Here is an 18,832-nt window from a genome sequence, read left to right as displayed (position 1 = left end):
TGCCGTTACCATATCTTTTACTAACGGCGTTATCATCGTTTCTAAAGGGGTTGCAATCGTTACTAAAGGGGTTGCTACCGTTACTAACAGAGTTGCTATGGTTACTAACGGCATTGCTGTTGTTACTAATTGGGTTACCAAAGGCGTTGCTATCGTTACTAACAGGGTTACCATGGTTACTAGCGCGCCCCTTCTATAAAAGATGGGAGTAGGGACTGGTTTCGTCCTCTCACAGCACTCAGTGAGCAATGATTGACAGCTCCATGCATCCAGTCAGCATATACCTGAGGGTTTAGTTACACTTTAAGCTTCACCGTCAAGCACCAAAACAACCAAATCTAAAGCTCTCAACTGTTTCTTTCATTTATTTTTGACACTAAAAGCCTGAATATGGAGATAATCCATGACCCGTTGTTCACCAGTAAAGAGGAAATGGAGAGAATCAGCCACCATCAGACGATGGTGAGGAAGAGGCTGAAGCATCTTCAGGTGGGAAAGCTCTAGCATGGGGGAGTGAAATGTGTTAGAAGTTCATCATCTATGTTACAGAGCATTTCTGTTCTACTTACAATCATCAATAATGTCACATGCTTCATTAAAAAACCCACTACTCAGACGTTTGGATATTCATCGAGAAAGAGAGAGAGATAAAGTCGATGATGGACAAATATCCTGGTGTTTATCGTCTGTACAGACCGAGGGGGCGGGGCAGACAGAGGGAGAGACGGGACAAAGAGAAACCACAGCAGTTAGAGAGAACAGATGTGCCACAGCTGGACCAGGAAAACATCTGCGGAGCTGCGACACACAGGAAAACTCACGTCTCCACAACTGAAGAAAGACTTTTGCTGCACTCAGGAATAAAAGACTCACCTTAAATGTTGAGTTTTATTTCGTATATTGTTTTGGAAGCTTCTAGGGGTGTCCAGACAAGTTTTTCACTTACAATACAATACCAATATATATTTTATCACTTATTTTGTAGTGTAGAAAAGGCTTGCTCAAGTTATATCACCCAACAACTGACCCATTTATTATTAACCAATGAGTTACTGACATTTTAACCCTTAAACAGAAGAAAATTCTATGATTGAAGAATATTTTTTGAACAATTTGAGCCCATTTTTTGCTTATTTTTAATCTTTTTTCTGCAACTTCACCAAACTTGCCATATTATAACATTTTTGAAAAAATTTTTCTTGCCATATCTTTGCTCCTTTTAATGTACTTTTGCAACTTTACTCCAATTTCTGCCACTTCTCAATTAAATTGCAATGCCTTTTCGGCACAGTTGAAGGCATTTTCAGCACTTACAGTATAAACCCTTTCCACCACTTTTGCCACATAATGTTGCATATGTTGATTTAGCCTCTTTTCACCATATTTCATGCTTATTTTTGCCAATTTAACCACATTCACAATTTGTCATGCCCATTATTTTCCAGTTTAAACCAATATTGACACTTTGAACCCTTTTTACCACTTTTTCTGTCTGTTTTTGCCCACTCTAATTTGCATCTTTTAACCAATTTCCCTGGTTTTTAAAACCCCATTTCACCACCACCATATGTGTCATCCGCAAGGCCAACTTGCCAAGGACAGATTGATGTAGTTGGATTGTAGGAATATAAATTAATGCATTGATCTAATGGATGAATTGTTACACCCTTAATATTTCAAGACCCTGAAAATAACCTCAATAAATCTAATAAAAAACAAACAAAGTGCTTACATAGCAGATTTTAGATGCAGACTGATAAAAAAGTTTTTGCTGATATCAAAATGATATCGGATTGGGACAACCTTAGTCGGCTAATAAAGCTCTAAACTAGCTAAAATATCAGATACTTAACATTTTTCAGGGCGTATTCCAATAAAACGGTCCACATTGGAAAACGTTACACATTAAAAACACTGAAAGGTATTTGAAACAGAAAAACCAGCCACAAAGCTGTAGTGGATGCTGAGTCAGCTCATGGACACACATGATCACGTGTCAAAGTAGAAACAAAGGTGATACCTGGGACGACTCCATTGGTGGCGATGGCGCTCATGGATATGGCCGTTAGCAACGTCTGAGGGAGGAGAGTCACAGCGCTGTGTTAGCAGGGCCGTGTGTGTGTGTGTGTGTGTGTGTGTGTCAATGTATGTGTGTTAGGCTGGGCAATGTATTGAGATTCAAGATATATCAAGTTTTCAATTTTGCCGATATAGAAAATGACAAATATTGCCTTTATTGATATATTTTTTTATCTGTAGAATTTCTTTTTAGTAGCTCAGATATTTTTATACTGTACTTTTTTATTAAACTAGATTTATATTTGAGAAATTTAAAGTATAGAATACAGTTGTTTAAGATTGTGTCGTAGGTTAACCAAGGAAATGGTTGAACCCGACAAAGCAAAAGTGAAACCTACAGGTCAGACAGACATTAGGTATTTATAACAGAGCCCGACCTGAAACTGACAATTAAAACCTATTTTTTCCTCATACAAAGAACATATTTACGTTTGTTATAGTGGTAAACCTGCTTTTATTAATAAACTGCACTGGATCTATTTACATAATCCACGTTTCAAATATAAGGATAATCCACGTTCTCGTGCAGAAAAACAGTTGATTTAACAGTGGATGCTGTTCCCTCTCTGCTCTGATGACAGCACACTGACAGCTGAAGCACAACACTTCTTTTTTTTGCAGCGCAACACACACTTACACAGCTGTTGCTGGACATAGAATCATGTTCAGGCATTAAATACATTACATTGATATTTAGTCCTCAACACCTATAGAAGTGCATTACATTTTTTTTTAACGGTATTGAAAATGATACCATTGCTGTGGCCATACCAGCCTGTCATTGCCCGATCCCGTTAGATCTTGGATCAGGTCTGGGCCTGGTTAGTAGTTGGATGGGAGACCACTGAGAATTCCAGGTGCCACAGTGGGGTGGCAGTCGCTGGAGTGGTATCTGTCATTGTGTCCTTGGACAAGTCACTTCACCTACATTGCCTAGTATGAACGTAGTGTGTGAGTGAGTGTTGGTGGTGGTCGGAGGGTCCGATGGCGCACTATGGCAGCCTCGCTTCCGTCAGTCTGCCCAAGGGCAGCTGTGGCTACAACAGTAGTTTGCCACCACTCAGTGTGGAGTGAAAGAATAATGCCTTAATTCTGTAAAGCGTCTATGAGTGTCTATGGTAAAGCGCTATATAAAATTGATGCATTATTATTATTATTATTGCTGGTCGACCAATGAAAATCTTGGTCAACTACGTCGGCATCGACCAATTAGTCGATTAAACAACCAACGTTGGCAGCCCTAGAGTGTCGTGATTTAATTTTAGAAATAATTTCATGATAAGAATTTATTAATAATAAATATATATAAAAATATATTTACCAGTAATTAATGTATGTTTCTTTCAGGCATTTTGTGTGTTTTTGTTGTCAATTCCTACATTTCTCTGTTATTTTGTGTATTTCAAGTCGTCTTGTGCAACTTTTGGTTAATTCTAAGTATTTCTGTTCACAATTTATATATTTCTGTGTATCATTGTGTTCATTTATGTTTTTTTTTTTTTTAAATCATTTTGTGTATCTTTGTTGGTAATTCATACATTACCGAGTTATTTTTGTTTATTTTCGTAGCCTTGTGCAACTTCTGGTTAATTTTGTGTTTCTGTTCACGTTGTCATTGTTAATTTTCTGTATGTTTGTTTTCCTTTTGTGTATTTTTTTGTTTTTTTTTTAGTAATTTAGTGTATTTTTGTTGACATTTTGTAAAATGTGAGTGTTTCTTTTAATCATTTTGTTCATTTACTTTGGGGGGGGGCACACAAAATAGCTAGAGGTGATAAAATGAGCAATACATATTTCTAAATCAGTAATTACTAGAAATTTCAGGCTTCATTTAAATTAAAATGATTAACACTTTGGGAAAAAAATTGAGGCATGAGTTTTGGTCCATATCGCCCAGCCCTGGTGTGTGCACAAACACTCACACAGCAGCAGCAGAGGAACACGATGCAGAGCGCCTGCAGCACGCCGGCCGTCCCCACCACCCAGGTGAGACGCAAGAAGAGGATGACGCCGAAGATGTTCTGCAGGCACGGCAGGTAGACGCCCATGAAGGTCCCCATCTGAGGCGACTGTAGTGGGACGCAACAACATACAGAAAACAACAAAAAACACGACATGTTTCACACGCCCAGTTTTATTAAACACTTGTTCGTGTCGACCGCCGCTACCTTTCTAGCTTTCTTCTTCTCTCCGATGCTCTCGGCCTCCTCGTGTTCCTTGGCCCCCTGCGTCAGGTTGGTGTAGTTGGCCAAACGGTTGAGGAGCGACGACACCTTGGGCCGAGTGTCCATCTCCTCCTGTGGGAGAAGACGACGACAATGACGGGGTTAAAGTCAAGCAGTGAGGATAAAGAGAAGAGGGGAAAAAAGCATTAGATCAAAGAAAATGTGCATGAGATTAAGATGAGATAATACAAGGTCTTTATTTTACAAAATGAACAGCAATGCAGCAACTATGATTGCCTTAGACCAGAGGTGAGAAACCTTGAGCATTCCTCAGGGAAGAACAATACGTTTGCGTTGTCATTTCATGTGTTTAATTGGTGGGTTTTTTCTCATTTTCTGCTTTCTGTTATTGTCGTGTGTTTTTACTGTCGTTTTGTGTGTGTTTTTGAAGTCATTGAGCGTGTTTTCCTCTCATTTGTTTTTTTTGTTTGTTTTTGTTTTGTGTGTTATGAGCCAATTTGTGTAATTTTGTGATTTTGGAGACATTTTTCGTGTATTTGTTTTAGGTGTTTTTGTTGTTGTTTTATAATTTTTCTCTCATTTGGTGTTTTTTTGTTGCCGTTGTGTGTTTCTGGAGTTATTTATGTTGTCTAGTGTATATTTCTATAATTTTTTAAGTGTTTTTAACTCTTTCTTTGTGCATTTACTTCAGGGGCCACTCAAAATTAGAGCGAGGGCCACTTGTGGCAACTGGCAAATAATAGGCATGACAAATTGTTAATATATGGTAAATTGGCAAAAATAAGCATTAAATATGGTGAAAAGAGGTTAAAAGTGACATTATCGGGTCAACATATGCAACATCAGGTTGGAAAAAGTGGTGGAAAGGGTTTATAAGTGCCAAAAATGTCTTGAAAGTGGGAAAAAAAATTATGAAGTGGCAGATATGGGAGTAATGTATCAAGAACACATTAAAAGGAGCAAAAATATGACAAGAAAAAGTGATGACAATAGGTTAAAATATGGCAAGTTTGGTGTAGTTGCAGAAAGGGGGTTAAAAGAGGGAAAAAATTGGCTCAAATTGTGGAGAAAATCTTATTTTCTTTAAGGCATCTGGTGACCCCATCCCAGTGTCACGCAACCCCAAGGTTGAGAACCACTGCTCTAGAAGGGGTCTGATTTTTCAGGCAGGGCATGAAGCAGTGACACAGCAACTTTTGAAAGTAGAAAACGTGTTTTTTTGTGCTCCTGGGAGTCCAACCTCAAACAAGGCCAGGTTTCTGTCGTAGAAGTCGTCGTCATCCACTCCATGAGTGCTGTTGATGTACACGCTGGGGATTTTGGAGTTTCCATCGCCTGCAGAAGAGAGAACACAGCACAGAGTGACACTTTTAGAGCCACAGAGTCGCCGGTTAGGATCCGTCATCCCCCTGAGTCAGCAGCTTCACTTCCTCCTGATGAGATGTTGCATTTCACAGGAAAAGAGAAACAACAGCCTGGGAATGCATGAGTGTAGCAAAAAATAAAAATTGCCCCATTGAGCTTCATTTTTGTGAAAATGCTTAAAAATCTAACACCCTGAGAACTTTAGGGTTTTTTTTATAAAAGTTGATACATCAAATATTTAAGGCAGGGTTTGTAATAATAATATTTAAAAAAAATTACTCATTAAAATAATATTTAATTAAAAAAAGATGCATTTGTTTTATGTAAATACTTATCTCAAACAACTGTATTTTATTCTTTCACTTTCTGAAATATAAATATAGTTAAAATAAAATGCAGTAATAAAATATCTGAGCTGGCGCTAATGCACTAATACTAGCTACTCTGTATTTTTATTTTATAACAGTATAACAAATGTGATTAAAAAAATCATTTTAGAGAAAAAAAAGCCCCCGGGGTCGCCATAAATTTGTGATATAACAAGTTTGGATAAACTATGACCGGGCCCATGGAACGTCTCTGCGCCAAATAGCACATACCATGTTCCCAAGAATTCAGTCGAATGACTCAGTTCCACAGAATAAAAACAGGTCACAGAGAGGCTGTTAACATCCACTCATAAAATATCCAGGTCAAATTACAGCCCGATTCCACGAGCATTAACGGAGGCGTAGTCGTTAGAAAAATCTAGCACCCTCTTGGCACATACGGAGTAATGGGCCCCATTCATTTTCATATTGGTATGTGTCAATAATTCGGTATCACCAACTTTCGCAATATTTGACTCACAAATAAATGAGAAAACGACTTTAATGGAAATTGCTGAAAAAAGGGGATGGGCCCCCCGGGCCCCTAATCGAATTGTGCGAGGCATAATCGTAATCTAGGTTGAATTAACTTTGAAAGTATATATCACACGACTATCTTACCATAAATTTGGAAATTACCGGAAATAAAGGGTGGGTCCCATTTTTTAAAAAAAGGGCTCAGAGTAATCATATTAATTCATAGAGTATTCATACCAAACTGCATTCTGATCTAACGAGAACTAACGGAGGAGTAGTCATTTGAAAAATGGGGCCCCCATGACACGTACGGGGTAATGGGCCCCATTTATATATTGGTATGTGCCAATGATTAGGTATCACCAACCATCGTAATATTTGACTCGCTAATAAACGAAGAATCAACTTTCGTTTTTTTCTTCTTTTGGGGCCCCAAATTGAAAATTGAGCGTCGATTCGGACACATCCATAGATTATAGCTACCAAATTTCAGACCAATCCGTTCACGAAAACGAAAACAAAGACGAAGGCGAAGAGAGTGGCGTTTTGAGTCTGGTAGCCCAGGCTAAAAATGGGCTCACGACAAAAAAAGGTTAAGCAAGCGCTGAGTTCAGTCTGCCCGAGTATGTTTAAGCTTTTAGGCGTGTTCTGATTAGATGAGTCCATTGATTATTGGCACTATTTTCAGCCAATAGCACGAGCTCAAATAAAGAGGAACTTAACGAGCTAAAAAAAAGCTTTGCACCAAACAAATTAGAAGCACAGCGTGACTAATTACTTCCAAAATGATTCAGCGTCTGTAGTTATTCTTAGAGTCAGGAGGAGGAGGAACAATAAAGCAACATTTGGATGGTGGGAGTAAACTTCCCATCCCTTCTCTAGGTTCCTGGTTTGTGCACGCGACGCTAACATGCTAACAGCTCATTAACACCAGACGAGCCCAGCGGAGAAACAGAAACTCGACACACAAACACACACTGTAATGTGGGATATGTTGGACCTGCTTGTCAGGATGGTTCAGATTCCCCCCAGGCTGTTTCCTGTGAGAAAACACTGCTGTGCACCAACTGCTCTGCTGTCAGGACTCTATCAATTAATATCAATATACCAACCCATCACTCTAACGATGAATAATAAAACTTTATTTATATCAACTTTTAGCCTCAAACACACGTAACATCCCTTTATATTTGGGCCTTGCCATTTTGGAGATTTCAGCCAATCAGTGTTCACATTTGTCATGATCACATCAGGCTAAATCTTTGTTTTTATTTTGCATTATTCCATAGAGACTTTAAGGGGAAATATAATTTCAGTCTTTATATATTTATTATATATATATATATATATATATTTAAATGAATATGCATTTTATTTTTTCCCAAATTCTGTGCTTTACACATTCATTTGAAAAAATATGAATCATTTTTTTCAGATAGTATTAGTTTTTAACTCCTGTGAGGAAACAAAATCAATACTTTTCCCCATAAAACCACCCTTTTCCTCACGGTGATGGCGTTTCAACTCGATTCTATCCATTTCCACGTTTAACTGTAGATTCTGTTTTCATTGGTCGATTCCGTGATTCTGTCCGTGATTCCATTAACGTGGATTTTATAGGGCTCTAGTGTAATTATTGTTAGCGCACATCCCAAGCAAACATGTATATCACTCAAATGATAAAGACGGAAGAAAAAAACCTCAGCATCCGAGGTTACCGCAGTAGAGAAAACCTCAATATCGATGCGTTTAAAGTCTGTGTAAAGCAGAAATAAATGTGTTATGAGTTTATCGCACCACAGAAACATGTGTCATTGACCACTGAGTCAAATTCGAAAGATGGAAAAAAAACTGCTAAGATATAAAATTATGTCTTAAAATCATGAAAAAACAAGCACTTTTCTCTGCTCTGAGATGCTGGGAGTGTGTCAATTTGAGGTGCTGAAACCACGCCCATGCGCGGAAAGGGCTCCGCCTCCGTGTATTAACCCAATGGGAGTGTGCCGTCTATGGAGAACAATGTGAAAGCGGCTCCAACGTCGATAGTGCTTCCAAAAGTGCTCGGACCAAACGAGGTGTCAGTGGTAAGGTCTGCTCCGCCCGAGTCCGAATATGTGCATTCCTCTCGGGTAGAGTTAAAACTGCGCCCGCTAGAGGCGAAAAACAAAATTGTGGCGTATAAAAGTGCTCATTTCATGGAAAATGTGGCACCAGCAGATGCGTTTTATTCTCAAGAGTCCGAATATGTGGTTTGTTTTCAGCTAGGGGCCGAATTGCGCCTGCTGGAGACCGTGGATGTTTGGTGTGCTTCAGCAGCAGGGTCGGGTTAATGCTAATGATGGCTCCGTTACGTAACACGGCTTTGATTTCTGACCCACCCATTCAATCCTGAACACAGAAATTTGAAACACAGTTTGTAAAGCCATAGCTCCACAATTACATTCTAAATGGTTGAATGGCTTTTAACATGTTTTAAGGAATATATTTATGACCTATTTAATGTGTTTAGATGAAAATGGTTGAATTTGCTTTACACGCATTTTAAGGTTAATCATTCAGCATTCATTAAAATTAAATGTTTTTTTACTCAATCTAAACAGTATGTAAACACTGTAAATCATTGTGATTTAAAAAACAAACAAAAAAACACTTTTGGGTCCTGAACCATGACTTGAGAAACAGATGATTGATAAAAGTGCTATTTTCCTTTGATTTGATTTTGTTTTCACACATAGAAGCTCCAAGTTGTTAAACTAAGTAAAAATATCACTGGTCCTGGTGTGGTGAAGGTGAAGGTGATGTGAGGAGAACTACTACTGCTCCACAGCAACTGATTATTCAGCTCCATTTCTATTTGTGGGATCTGATTATAAGAGGTGGGGAATCCTCAGCCTGAGCACCGTACTTAAGTGGATCAGAGCGGATCAAACACTTACAGCTGCCCTGGGACACGACTGTTCTCCAACAAATGGATTAATGCACCTCGTACAGTTACTGCTCAGTCAGAGTCAGAGGGACCAGACCAATGTTCTCTGTGAGAACGTTCCTTCTGCTGTTGCTGCTGGCGTTAGCTAAACATTTACGTGTTCCCCATCAGGTCCTCCTCATGGCTGCATAGCAAACCACGCCCACAAACAAAAGATTGAGGTTTTAGACGTGCAGTTTCCCTCATTTCTTCCTTTAAAATAAATACATAAATAAAGACTTAAAAAAGCACATTTATTGTCTTAACAAGTTTCATTTATTTTATTACGATTATTATTTCTATTCAGTTATCCAGTATTTAATGTATTTTCATGTTTTAAGTTATCATCAGTAATTCTGAAAAAGTTGTGCATGTTTCCATTAATTATAATAGTAAATAAGATAAATTAATAATACAATATTAATAGTATAAGTAATAAATTAGATTATATATACACATTTTTCAAAAGTAAAATAAAAAATAAAAATGCTTTTAGTTTTGCTTTTTACAAAATGTATTGTTTTAACAAGTTTTATTTATTCATTGTTTTACCTCTATCAAGTTAAAAACTTAAAATAAAAGTATTTAATGTATCAAGTTATCTTTAGCAATTCTCAAAAAGTTATGCTTGTTTCAATAAATTATAATTGCGATAACAAATTCGATAAATAATGAATAATGCAACTAATAAATTAGATTAGTTTTTTGTTGTAAAGTAAAATCACAAATGAAAATACTTTTTGGGGCTTTTTAAAGCTTAAAGAAGATCTTTGAATATCTAGAAAAAAAAACTTCAATTTAAATGGTATTTCAAATTAATTGTTAAAATATTACAAAAACATTTATACTATTTCTCATCATTGTCATAAATTATGTTCGATAAATCCCATTTTTTGGGGCAAATTTTAAACTTTATTCTTTGTTTTTTCATATTTTTAGACCGGCTACGTTTACATGAGAGCTTTAAATACACTTCATTTCAGAATAAAAGTTAAATCGTCTTTAAAAAGATTAAAAATCACCTTGTAAACACCTTATACCAAGTGAAAATGGCCAGCCCTTGTCCTTGGGCGGACTGAAAGGCACTTTTAAATAAAATTAATTATTAATATTATTATTCCAAATTCAATTTAAATCTGTTTTAAGTCGCAGATCATAATTCCGAAGGGAAAAATTCCTCGTATTCCTGTATACGTTTAAGCATTAAATGTGTTTTCCATGTAAACCTCAATTCAGAATTACTATTTCCATGTAAACACAAAGCAGAATACTTTAATTCTGAATTATTTATACGTATCTGAATAATTAATTCCAAATTAAAAAACATCATGTAACCGTGGCCACTGTGTGAAGTTCCGTAACCGTAGCATCCGATTCTTTAAATCAGTGCTGGACTGTTGGAGATGACTATTTGCTTTATGGGGAATCGAGTCTGACACTGAAAACGTTCCATTTAATAATTCACATGACCCACAATATTGATGAGTCAGAATTTTGTGGTGGTCATTGCTGACATCTCGCAGTGATTCTGTGTGTGTGGGAGTGAGTGATGATCACAATGATCATAGTTTGTCTTGCTCTCAAACTCTAATTCTCTATGGGTGGGGCCTACATTGGAAAGAAGCACATGCTAAAATAAACAAACTTTTTGCAACATTAAGCAACAAACCACGCTTAAAAAAACGTATGTGAACTTATTTGGTGACTTTTGACCAGATTGAGAGCAATATTTGTGAAATTTGTGATATTTACTTTTCTCGTAAAGTTATGTTTTAATATCAATGTTAAATAATCAATCTGAATGTTAATTAAATCTAAAAGTTAAATCTAAATGTTACATTTAAATATAAATGTTAAATCTAAATCCTAATTGTTAAATCTAAATGCTAAATCTAAATGTTAAATTTAATGATAAATGTTGAATCTAAACGTTAAATCTAAGTCATTAGAGTTATCAGCTGTTATACCAGAGTGAAAACAGCTCCAGGTTCAGTCAGCAGATAAAATAAATACTCATCATGGGTTTAACTCATGATCAACAGCAACATATGGTTTAACAATGAGCCCAGTGTAAAACTAAGAACAACTCACAAGGTGAAAATAAAAGAAAAAAAGGGGAGAAAAAAAAAGAAAAAAAAAAAGAGAATGAAAAAAAAAAAGAGAAAGAAAGAAAAGAATGAAGAACAATAATGGTGTGGTTGATTGTTATACTCGCCTTGATCTGTGATGCTGGGTTCGGGCGTGTCAGCTCCACCCCCTGCTGTAGCTCCGCCCTCGCTGAAAGGCTCACTGCGGTTGATGCTCTCCCTGGACCCAAAGCGCACTCTGGCCCCGGAGCGGGTGCTGAGGTCGGGAGAGGTGTCGGACAGCCCCGGGAGGTCCTCGGCCTTGGTGGGCGTCACGGTGAAGCGCACCGATGCCATGGCAACTCAGTGGCGGGGGGGGGGGGGGGGGGGGGGGGGGGGGGGGTAAATGGTAGTAGGTAGGGCAAGGTGGGAGGAGTCACAGGCGGCGACTAACACTTGTCCGTTTGGTGCGCCGCGCCATGGAGGCAAACTGATGCTTTTACTCCAAACATGTGGAAGGAAGTGATGAGTCAGCGTTTTGCTGAGCCGGAGTCAGCACAGGACGTGCCTCGAGCCAAAGATCATAATCACACCACAGAGAGTCTTATTTCCAGAGTTTTTCGAAATAAAAGCCCCTCTGATTAGCGCTTTCCTACTTCAGGGCGTGTCACAGGCGAGGCCAAGGGTTCCTGAACAGGAGAAAGAAGTGAACAACGTGTTACTGAGTGTTCAGCTTTATAATGTTTACTGGGAATTCAACTTCAAACAACTTATTGACCACATGACAGGCAACTCACTTTAGTCCGTCAGTCAGGAAATTAAAAGAAGCAGGAAGTAAACAGCTTTCTGTGGTGAAGTGCTTTGGATCAGAGCATCTGGTCTGAATTATTCACTACTCATTTATTAATACGTAATAAATCATTTTAATAAATACTGACCACTGCAGACAAGAACTGCAGCTGGAGAGTCTATATTTAGTTTCTTTAACAACAAGGTAAAGTCTCGATAGAATTTAAGTTGACATTTTTTAAATCCAAGTTTGCTGTATCAAGCTTTAAAACCCCAAAAAGCACAAAAACATAGAGCTGCAGCAGCTTGATTCAATACACCATGAATCATCAAATGTCCCAAAGCAGGAAAGACCCAGGGGAATAAAGCCAAGGACCTGCTTCAGCAGTTTCACATTAGACACAGATGGTTGACAAGTTAGAATACTATATATGTGGAAAAAGGACACAAATCACAGAATTTACTTCCTGAAATGGAAATTGCTACATGACATGGAATATATCCTCCCCAACATGATTTGTGAGAACTTCCGAACTTTTCAGCTTCCACCATAATTCCTCGTTCATTAACACGGGTGGTTTAATGTGTAGCAAGTGTTTGGAAAAGATCAGCACACGGATTTGTCACATACAAAGCAAAGTAAACCATGCTGTTGGGTCACTGATTTATTCACAAGACCTGTCTCAACTCATAGAATAATTTACAGGTTGTATATAGCAGTGTGTCTCAAACCAACTCAGGCATGAACATTGAAGAATAGTCATGTGGAGACAGATCCATCCATAAAGTCAGTAAAATGATGGTCCATTGTTCTATGAATCTGTCATAACCACATTTATTTATTCATCTGAATAATATCCACTGTTATCCAGGAAGTTTATTATTATTTGCTCCATGGTATAGAGTCATCTCAAAGATGTAAATCCTTGTTTTAGTGAGAAATAAATGGGTTAAAAGTGACAAAAAAATGGTGGAAAAGGTGGTGAAATGGGATTTTAAAAACAAATAGAAATTGGTTAAAAGTTGCAGATTAGGGTGGGCAAAAATGAACCGAAAAAGTGGCAAAAAGGGTTCAAAGTGTCAATATTGGAAGAATTAGTTTAAACTGGCAAATAATGAGTATGAAAAATCCTGAATGAGGTTAAATTGGCAAAAATAATCATTAAATATGGAGAGGTTAAAAGTGGCGATAATGGGTCGACATATATGACATTAGGTGGAAAAGTGGTGGAAAGGGTTTATAAGTGCTGAAAATATATTATAAGTGGAAAAAATGTGCAGAAAAGGCCTTGAAATTTGATGGAGAAGTGTCAGAAATGGGATTAATGTAGCAAAAATGCATTAAAAAGAGCAAAAATATGGCAAGAAAAAGTGATAAAAATAGGTTAAAATATGGCAAGTTTTGGTGTCGTTACAGAAAAGGGTAAAAATTGCCTCAAATGGGGTCCTGACACCAAGGTTGAGAGACCCTTGTATAATGAAATGTGTGCTGCTGTTTAACCATTTGTACATGTCTGCAAATCTCTTTAAGAGGAAAACTGACATTGTATTACAAACTGCAGTGTCCAATAGAAACCAAGCTTTAATTTAAAAACTGTCTCTCATTAGATTCAACTGTATTCTGATTGTATGAAAGTACATAAATGAACCAAATGTAGTTCAGCATCTTAACCAGAGCCTCTGTAACGATACAACACTGTAAAACATGAAGAGTTGATTTAATGACACAAGGAAATGTCAAGGAAGAGAAAAATGTTGTTACGTGTTGAAATTACCCAATCGTGTTCATGGTGCATTCGAGTGCTGCGTGTTCGACCTTGCTTTGGGCAAAAAGTGACAGGCCCGCTGGACCCAACGCCCATTTTAATTATTAAATAGGAGCAGTTTGAACCGGTCGGCCCAGTGATGGTAAGTGTATGTCTCTGCGTGCTGCAGACACACACACGCGCGCACGCACCCACCCACGTCTTCCTGTCGCTCGTCTCAGGATCTTTTTTCAAACGTTGGAGGGTCATTAAAACAGCAGCAATTCATTGGATGTTATTTTAATCAGCTTTGTGCTGTACTCTGCTGACTCAGCAGGAGACCGCAGACTTTGATGAGGTGTAGACTTTCACATTACACACAATCAGTTATCAGTCAGCAAACAGTCAGTAGACAGACTTTAAAGAGAACAACACTGATAAGGTACTGAGATTTATCAGGTGAACATCAGAACAATCCATTTCGTGTCATGTATACGCTTCCAGAATCCATACACACCACATAACTGTGGTAGGAAATGTTAGCGTTGAGCAAAAAAGAAAAAAAAATATGCATAAACAGAATAAAAGGCCAATAATCAGAAAAAAAGAGACAAATAACCAGGAAAAAATACATAAATTATCAGAAAAAAAGACAAATAATCAGAATAAAAATGGCATGAATATTTAGAATAAAAAGACAAATAGTGGGGGTGGTATTAAAAAAACACCCCCCAAAAAAATTGATAATTAATTAACGATTATGAATGGACTTTTAAATTTCCAAAAATTGATTAATTAAATCCGTGGACCAGCTCTACACCCTCAGCAGGTGGCTTGAGGGTGCATGGGAGTTTGCCAAACCAGTCCACATGTGTTTTGTAGACCTGGAGAAGGCATTCGATTGTGTCCCTTTGGGATTCCTGTGGTGGGGTTCTCCAGCAGGACGGGGTATCGGACCCCCTGATAGGGGCCGTTCGTTCCCTGTACGACCGGGTCAGAGCCTGGTCCGCATTGCTGACAGTAAGTCGAACTGATTTCCAGTGAAGGCTGGACTGGTCCAGGGCTCCCCTTTGTCATCGATTCTGTTCACAGCTTTAACGAACAGAATTTCTAGGCACAGCCTAGAGGGGGTGTGGTTTGGGGGCCTCAGGATTGCATCACTGCTTTTTGCAGATGATGTGGTTCTGTGGGCTCCATCATGCCATGACCTTCAACTCTCACTGGATCGGTTCACAGCCGAGTGTGAAGCAGCCGGGATGAGGATCAGCACCTCTAAATTCGAGTCCATGGTTCTCAAGCGGAAAAAGGTGGAGAGCCTTCTCAGGGTTGGAGATGAGGTCCTGCCCCAAGTGGAGGAGTTCAAGTACTTTGGGGTTTTGTTCACGAGAGAGGGAAGGATGGAGCAAGTGATTGACAGGTGAATTTACAGGTCAATCTGCGTTCCTACCCTCACTTATGGTCTTGAGCTTTGGGTCATGAACAAAAGAACAAGATCAGGGGTACACGCAGCCGTAATGAGTTTCCTCCGTAGGGTGGCTGGGCTCTTCCTTAGAGATAGGGTGAAAAGGTCAGTCATCCGGGAGGGGCTCCGAGTAGAGCCGCTGCTCCTCCGCATAGAGAAGAGCCAGATGAGGTGGCTTGGGCACCTAATTAGGATGCCCCCCCGGACTCCTACCGAGTGAGGCGTTCAGAGCCCGTCCCTCTCGAAGGAGACCCCGAGGAAGACCTATGTCACGCTGGAGAGACTATGTCTCTCGGCTGGCCTGGGAGCACCTCGGGTTCCCCTAGAGGAGCTGGAAGAAGTGGCCGGGGAGAGGGAAGTCTGGGCCTCCCTGCTAAGGATGCTGCCCCCGCGACCCGGCGACGGATAAGCAGAAGAAAATGGATGGATTAGTTACATTTTTCAAATAGTAATCCTAACCAGGCGAGTCCTTCTAATTTGGAGATTTTAATGACACTATATCCTAGGTTCCCAAAAAGTGGGGTACAAGTAGCCCCAGTGGTACGCAAATCGTCATACAGGGTACGTGAATTTAAATTAAAAACAATGTGATAACAATGGAAACTAGAATATAAATAGAATTTTGAAAATATTGCTTATATTTTGGGAAAAACAGCAAGGTTTTGTATTGTGAGTGTTACAGATGGACTAGTGAACATAGCATGTCATCCCTAGTGTGTTTTTATTGTTCTGGTGACTGAACAATCTGTTTTTATTTTTACATTATATATATATATATATATATAGCTAGCTAATCACGTGAATATAAATTATAAACAGTGATGATATCAAAAATAGATCACAATATAACATCATTACTTGTCAAACCTCAACACCATGAGCTACAAGTGCTCAAAGTGATCAAAGTTTAGCATTTTACTGCTTCAAAAGACATGACATAATTTAAGAAAACTGACCCACAAACACACAAACGTGTTAGTCTCTTATCGTCTGGTTAGGGTTAGACCAAAACTTTGTTCCACGGGAGAGCGTGAGTTTGGTGTGAAAGCTGCTGTGAGTGAGTGAGTGAGTGAGTGGTCTGAGCTGCTATCAGAGTGGTCCAGATATACTGTATGTGTCCTCTATCTGTAGGAGCAGGAAACCTCTGACTCTGGCTCGGGTTGGTACAGGCAGGGTTACGCTTTGACTAGTCAACATGTTACATTGCGACCGGATTCTGGAGAGCAAAAAAAAAATATTGCACGATCATGTTCTCAGTCACTGATGTAAAGTACGTGGAAGCCTACGAGATGCTAATTTTAGCCAATGGCGCTAACTGCATTCAGGTGTAGGACCTCTAAACTAGGGCTGAACGATTTTGGAAAATAATCTATTTGCGATTCTTTTCCTCAATATTGCGATTTAATAAGCGATTATTTTTTAAGGGCCTCTTGTCATAAATCAATCTGTTTGATAATAAATCATTTCAGATTTATTTAAACTTTAAATAAATGTAAATTTTAAAACAGGTTACAACAATAAAGTTGTAACCTGGGAGCACCTCGGGTTCCCCCTAGAGTGTGTCATAGTCTTGGCCGACCAACCATTTCCTTGGTTGACTACAGCCCTAGATAATATCGCCATTAATCGTTCAGCCCTACTCTAAACCTGAAACCCAGCATCCCATAGTGTTCATGAGCATCTACCTGTGCTCATGTGCAGCACCTGTAATCACTCTGATCCAGGAACAGATCCAAACTGATCCCCCAAAGCAGCCTGACGCAAATCCTCACATTAGAGCCCAGCTGATGCCCCGCCCCCTCACCCACTGAGCCCTAATCCAGTTAATCTACCACAACAGTGCTGGGACTGGTGTGTGTGTGTGTGTGTGTGTGTGTGTGTGGTAGGGAGTTCAAACAGAGGTATTGTGTGTTAGTGATGATGAATTCAACAACACGGTGTAGCGAACTAAACGGCTTCCTTGTTACGAGGTGACTGACAAATGTGTTCAGTCAAACAAATAATTTTATTTTCTTATTTATATTGTGCTTTTTATGTAATATTGTGTCATATTTACATCTTATAAACCAGGGGTTCTTAACCTTGGGGTCACGAGACACTGTGAGGGGGTCGCCAGAGGAGTTCAAGAAACAGAATATTTGTTTGAACAATTTGAGCCCAGTTGTGTTTATTTTTACCATTTTTCTGCAACCACACCAAACTTGCCATATTTTAAACTTTCATCACTTTATCTTACCATATTTTTGCTCCTTTTAATGCATTTTTGCTACATTACTCTCATTTCTGACACTTCATCAAATTTCAAAGCCTTTTATGCACATTTTACCCACTTTCAAGACATTTTCAGCACTTATAATTTCATTAATTCTAATCAAATGTCACATATTCAGTATTGTCACTTTTAAACTCTTTCACCATTTTTGGCCACTCTAATTTGCAACTTTTAAACAACTTTTGTTGCCATTTTTTTACATTATCTTTTAGTTATTTTTGTTGTCATGGTGAATGTTCTTTGGGTGTTCTTATTGTCCTTATGTGTATTTTTCTGTAAACTAAAAAGTTATTTGAGTTAATTTGTGTATTTTTGTTGTTATCTTCACTTCAGCAAACCTTTAGTTACTTTTGTGTATTTCTGTTGTCATTTTATATATTTCTGTGGGGGGTTTGTTGTATTTTTGCTTGCCTTTAGTGTACTTTCCTGTAATTTACACAGTTTTTGAGTGATTGTGTGTTTTTGTTGCCATTTTTTGTATTATCTGTACTTTGGTATGTTTTTTTAGTTATCTTTTTATGTCATTTGGTAAATTCTCTATTTTGTGTATTGTCCTTATGTGTACTCTTATTAAAGTCTTTACACTGGCTCCCAGTCAGCCTCAGAATAGACTTTAAAGTTATGCTGCTGGTGTATAAATCTGTGAATGGGTTTGGTCCAGAATACATCAGTGACATGTTAGTCAGATATGAACCCAGCAGGTCTCCTGGATAACAGTGGATATTATTCAGATAAATGTGGGCTGAAAAGTTTGCGAACCACCGTTTTAAACAGATAAATATGATGTTTCCAGACTTTCCACTAAAGCTGGATCTCCCACTGATCACCATCCTGTCACCGTTGACAAATTTGGTAGCTAGCACACACACACCCTTTGACTAATTACACAACATCGTTTGAATTGTGTTTGTGTGGTTTGATCTGAATATACAAACTCAGACCCAAACATCTGGTATAACCGCTATGGAGTCGTCATTTACTCAGGAAACCAGTATAATCATGACAGCATCTAAATTAGAGGATACCACGCAGGTATTTCACAATACATTGGTGGTAGT

At 38.5% G+C, this 18,832-nt stretch overlaps 1 protein-coding gene across 2 annotated transcripts in view; it reads right to left on the bottom strand.

Moving 5' to 3' along the window:
* The window catches only part of slc12a6 (solute carrier family 12 member 6), a 36,418-nt gene that overhangs the window by 15,373 nt on the left and 2,213 nt on the right, over positions 1–18,832 (bottom strand). Inside the window, exons 2-6 of one of the 2 annotated variants that reach the window (XM_028474709.1) lie at positions 11,656–12,195; positions 5,506–5,600; positions 4,248–4,376; positions 4,002–4,148; positions 2,021–2,075 (exon numbers count right to left, since the gene is read on the bottom strand). In XM_028474709.1, coding sequence (XP_028330510.1) covers positions 2,021–2,075; positions 4,002–4,148; positions 4,248–4,376; positions 5,506–5,600; positions 11,656–11,863 — 634 coding nt within the window. In that variant the 5' untranslated portion in view covers positions 11,864–12,195. Of the gene's footprint in view, positions 1–569; positions 1,420–2,020; positions 2,076–4,001; positions 4,149–4,247; positions 4,377–5,505; positions 5,601–11,655; positions 12,196–18,832 lie in introns of those variants that run through there. The other variant, XM_028474711.1, reaches the window with a different exon arrangement.

Source organism: Gouania willdenowi, chromosome 18 (assembly GCF_900634775.1).
Source record: "Gouania willdenowi chromosome 18, fGouWil2.1, whole genome shotgun sequence".
In the NCBI taxonomy this organism is placed as follows: Eukaryota; Metazoa; Chordata; class Actinopteri; order Blenniiformes; family Gobiesocidae; genus Gouania; species Gouania willdenowi.
Note: the sequence above shows the minus strand (reverse complement) of the source record. Positions and strands in the feature narration are given on the sequence as shown.